General features: G+C 41.4%; 2 protein-coding genes and 1 long non-coding RNA gene across 5 annotated transcripts in view; 2 read left to right on the forward strand and 1 right to left on the reverse strand.

Moving 5' to 3' along the window:
- Positions 1-26: 26 nt before the first annotated feature.
- Positions 27-279, reverse strand: LOC109583696 (uncharacterized). The gene is made up of 2 exons (XR_002185670.1): positions 176-279; positions 27-85 (listed from the first exon to the last, which is right to left on the reverse strand). It is a non-coding gene; the product is annotated as an uncharacterized LOC109583696 (long non-coding RNA).
- Positions 280-345: 66 nt separating this feature from the next.
- On the forward strand, positions 346-1,900 carry LOC109583695 (uncharacterized). Its single transcript, XM_019999128.1, has 2 exons — positions 346-423; positions 477-1,900. Exons 1-2 carry the CDS (start codon positions 391-393, stop codon positions 1,830-1,832), a joined length of 1,389 nt encoding a protein of 462 aa, XP_019854687.1. The 5' UTR covers positions 346-390; the 3' UTR covers positions 1,833-1,900.
- A 23-nt stretch (positions 1,901-1,923) lies between these two features.
- LOC100633437 (methionine aminopeptidase 1-like) overlaps positions 1,924-2,528 on the forward strand; it is a 13,369-nt gene continuing 12,764 nt past the window's right edge. For all 3 annotated transcript variants that reach the window (XM_019999130.1, XM_019999131.1, XM_011407019.2), the window contains exons 1-3: positions 1,924-2,118; positions 2,183-2,293; positions 2,355-2,501. In XM_019999130.1, coding sequence (XP_019854689.1) covers positions 1,951-2,118; positions 2,183-2,293; positions 2,355-2,501 — 426 coding nt within the window. In that variant the 5' untranslated portion in view covers positions 1,924-1,950. The remainder of the gene's footprint in view (positions 2,119-2,182; positions 2,294-2,354; positions 2,502-2,528) is intronic.

Raw genomic sequence — 2,528 nt, forward strand, 5'->3', positions numbered from 1 at the left:
TCTAATTTAATGTACCTCTTCTTCTCCTGTACTTGACTTGATATCTCTTAAAATATGATTTGTCCTTTATAACTTTAAAAAAACCCTGTCAATGGTAACAATACAAAACCCTATTAATACACTATAGATACTAAATCATCATATGCAGCCATTACTCCCTCTCTCTCATGCTCACCATTATGATAGACCCCTAGCAGAGGAGATTCAAATGGATCTTTGTTCCTCACCTACCCCTTTCTACAGTACCTTCCCAACGTGCAGTTCAAGCACGTGTAGACTAATAACTAGCCCCTCCTGCCCGAAGGGTGTGGCTCCTCCAAGAAAAGGAGGGGCTATGTTCTGATTTTTTTGCTGACTGACCTGACTCATGCTGACAAGAAAAAGCGAGTCATGAGCCTACAAGAACACGATACTCCTGAAGAAGTAAGTTTCTATTTCATTTACAGACTCTATAATTGATCCTGCTAATGTTTTAGGAGGCTTCGGATAAGATTATTCACAACGAACTCTTACTTGAATCCATCGCTCACAATGTCGACCCTCTTCTTTTATGTCACCTACTAATAACTCGCTCTTCTGGTGAGATATTTAACAAAAATGACAAAGAGAACGTTGAAAAAAAAGAAGACAGTTCACAAAAAGTAGACCAAATTTTAGATTTCTTAAAAGAGAGACTGCATCTAAAGCCAGCCTTCCACCTTCTGGACTGCTTAAGATGTACCTCTCTCTCTCCCTCTCTTCCTTTACCAGTCAAGAGGACGTTCCTGTGGTTCACGCCTTCACCAGAATACGCAGCAATGGCCGTCCACACTGTAGAGACATCCAATCACAAGTCGGCTGCCCTCCAGCCATTTTTCTGGCCTCTCCGTCACTCCCCCAGCCCCCCTAATGGCAGCTACCTCTATCATGTTTGTAACATATTCGTCTCCATGGATACTCAGCTTGTCTTGGTTTTTCCAGAAAGTGAGACGACCGACGAAGAGACTTGGGGCAATATAGTGACCAGCTGTACAGAACAATGGAGAAACACTGATATAGTAATCCTTTATAGTGGACTCTGTGTAACTGATAACGAACTGCCCACTAACACTCCTCAATCTACTACTCAACCTCCTCCTCTCTCTTCGACAGCCTCAGCCAATCTTCCTCCAAGTGCACCTGTTCCCACTCCATTATCTGTTTTATCTGGTCCTCTTATCTTTAAGACATCTTTTTGTACTGAAGGACTGATAAGAGATCTCAAGTTGAAGGAGTCGAGAAGAGAAGACAGCTGGAGCAGGGATAGTTTTGATGAAATATCTGATGAAATTCATCACCATCGACAAGGCCTTTGGTTAAGACGACTCCTGCTTGAAATTGATAGAGTCAGGAATGGTGACAGATCACAATGGCTACAAGACCTAGAGTGGGGAGAAGTGAAACCTTCTCTCACTGAATACCAGAAAAAACTACTAGCCGACAACCTTAGTCTTTGGAAGAGCGGGGAGCTTAAAGAATACCTAGTTACTACGAGAGAATGGATGAAAAAAGATGACAGCTTGCTAGGTGTTGTTCCTTCAGCGATTGAGAATAGTTCGAATATTTTACAAAGTATAGAACCAGCTGTTTGCCACCCATTGCCAATACCAAACCAGCTGACATTTAGTGTTAAAGACGAACTACCTGCTAATGTGCCTGTTCTATTTAAAGGATTACGTCCGACGTTAGTTACTTCTGCGGTACTTCCCGCCCATCTTGCCACGCTCAAAATGCGTTGCCTAGCAACTCGTTCCTGTTGCAAGTTGACTCTCGAGTGTTTATCAATGCATATTGATACTTGTAATCAACTCTGATTCTTACTATTTATACTTATTATTGTGTTGATTATTATATTGATTATTAATAAAATTAATTTTAATAACTACTAATTAATTTATTGATCTAGGTGTGGTTAGACACGCCCAAATTAAAATGGCCGCCAACGGTGTAGTTGAAGAAGACTCAAAAACGAAAGAAATTGAAGAGAAGGCTGAGACTGAAGAGCAATTCTGTCAAACTGAAGGATGTGATAAACCAGCTGCACTACAGTGCCCCACTTGTATTAAACTAAGTATTGCTGGAAGCTTCTTCTGCTCGCAAGTAATTGAAAAATGCTGAGTGTAATTTGTGTTATGTCGCTACATTCTACTTTATAAATCATTAGGATTGTTTCAAAGGTTTTTGGGGGACACATAAGCTCGTGCACAAGAAGACAAGCTTTTATAATCCATGGCCTTCGTTTAAATTCACGGGACCACTCAGACCTGCGCCTGTTGTAAGTCATTTGACTGCTCATCGACCAATCAAATTAATCCTTTACTACCCCGCCCATTTAGACCCCAACCAGGAGTGTACCTAGTCATATATCACGTCCGGATTATACTGAGGACGGGGTACCTCGGTCGGAGAGATTGGCAAAGAGCAGTGGACAAATAAAGCAGCTGTCACCTCGTGAAATAAAAGCAATGAGGAAAACTGGACGAGTAAGTGTATATACTATGTCCCAACTG

The sequence above is a fragment of the Amphimedon queenslandica genome, unplaced genomic scaffold, assembly GCF_000090795.2.
Source record: "Amphimedon queenslandica unplaced genomic scaffold, v1.1 AMPQUscaffold_13287, whole genome shotgun sequence".
In the NCBI taxonomy this organism is placed as follows: Eukaryota; Metazoa; Porifera; class Demospongiae; order Haplosclerida; family Niphatidae; genus Amphimedon; species Amphimedon queenslandica.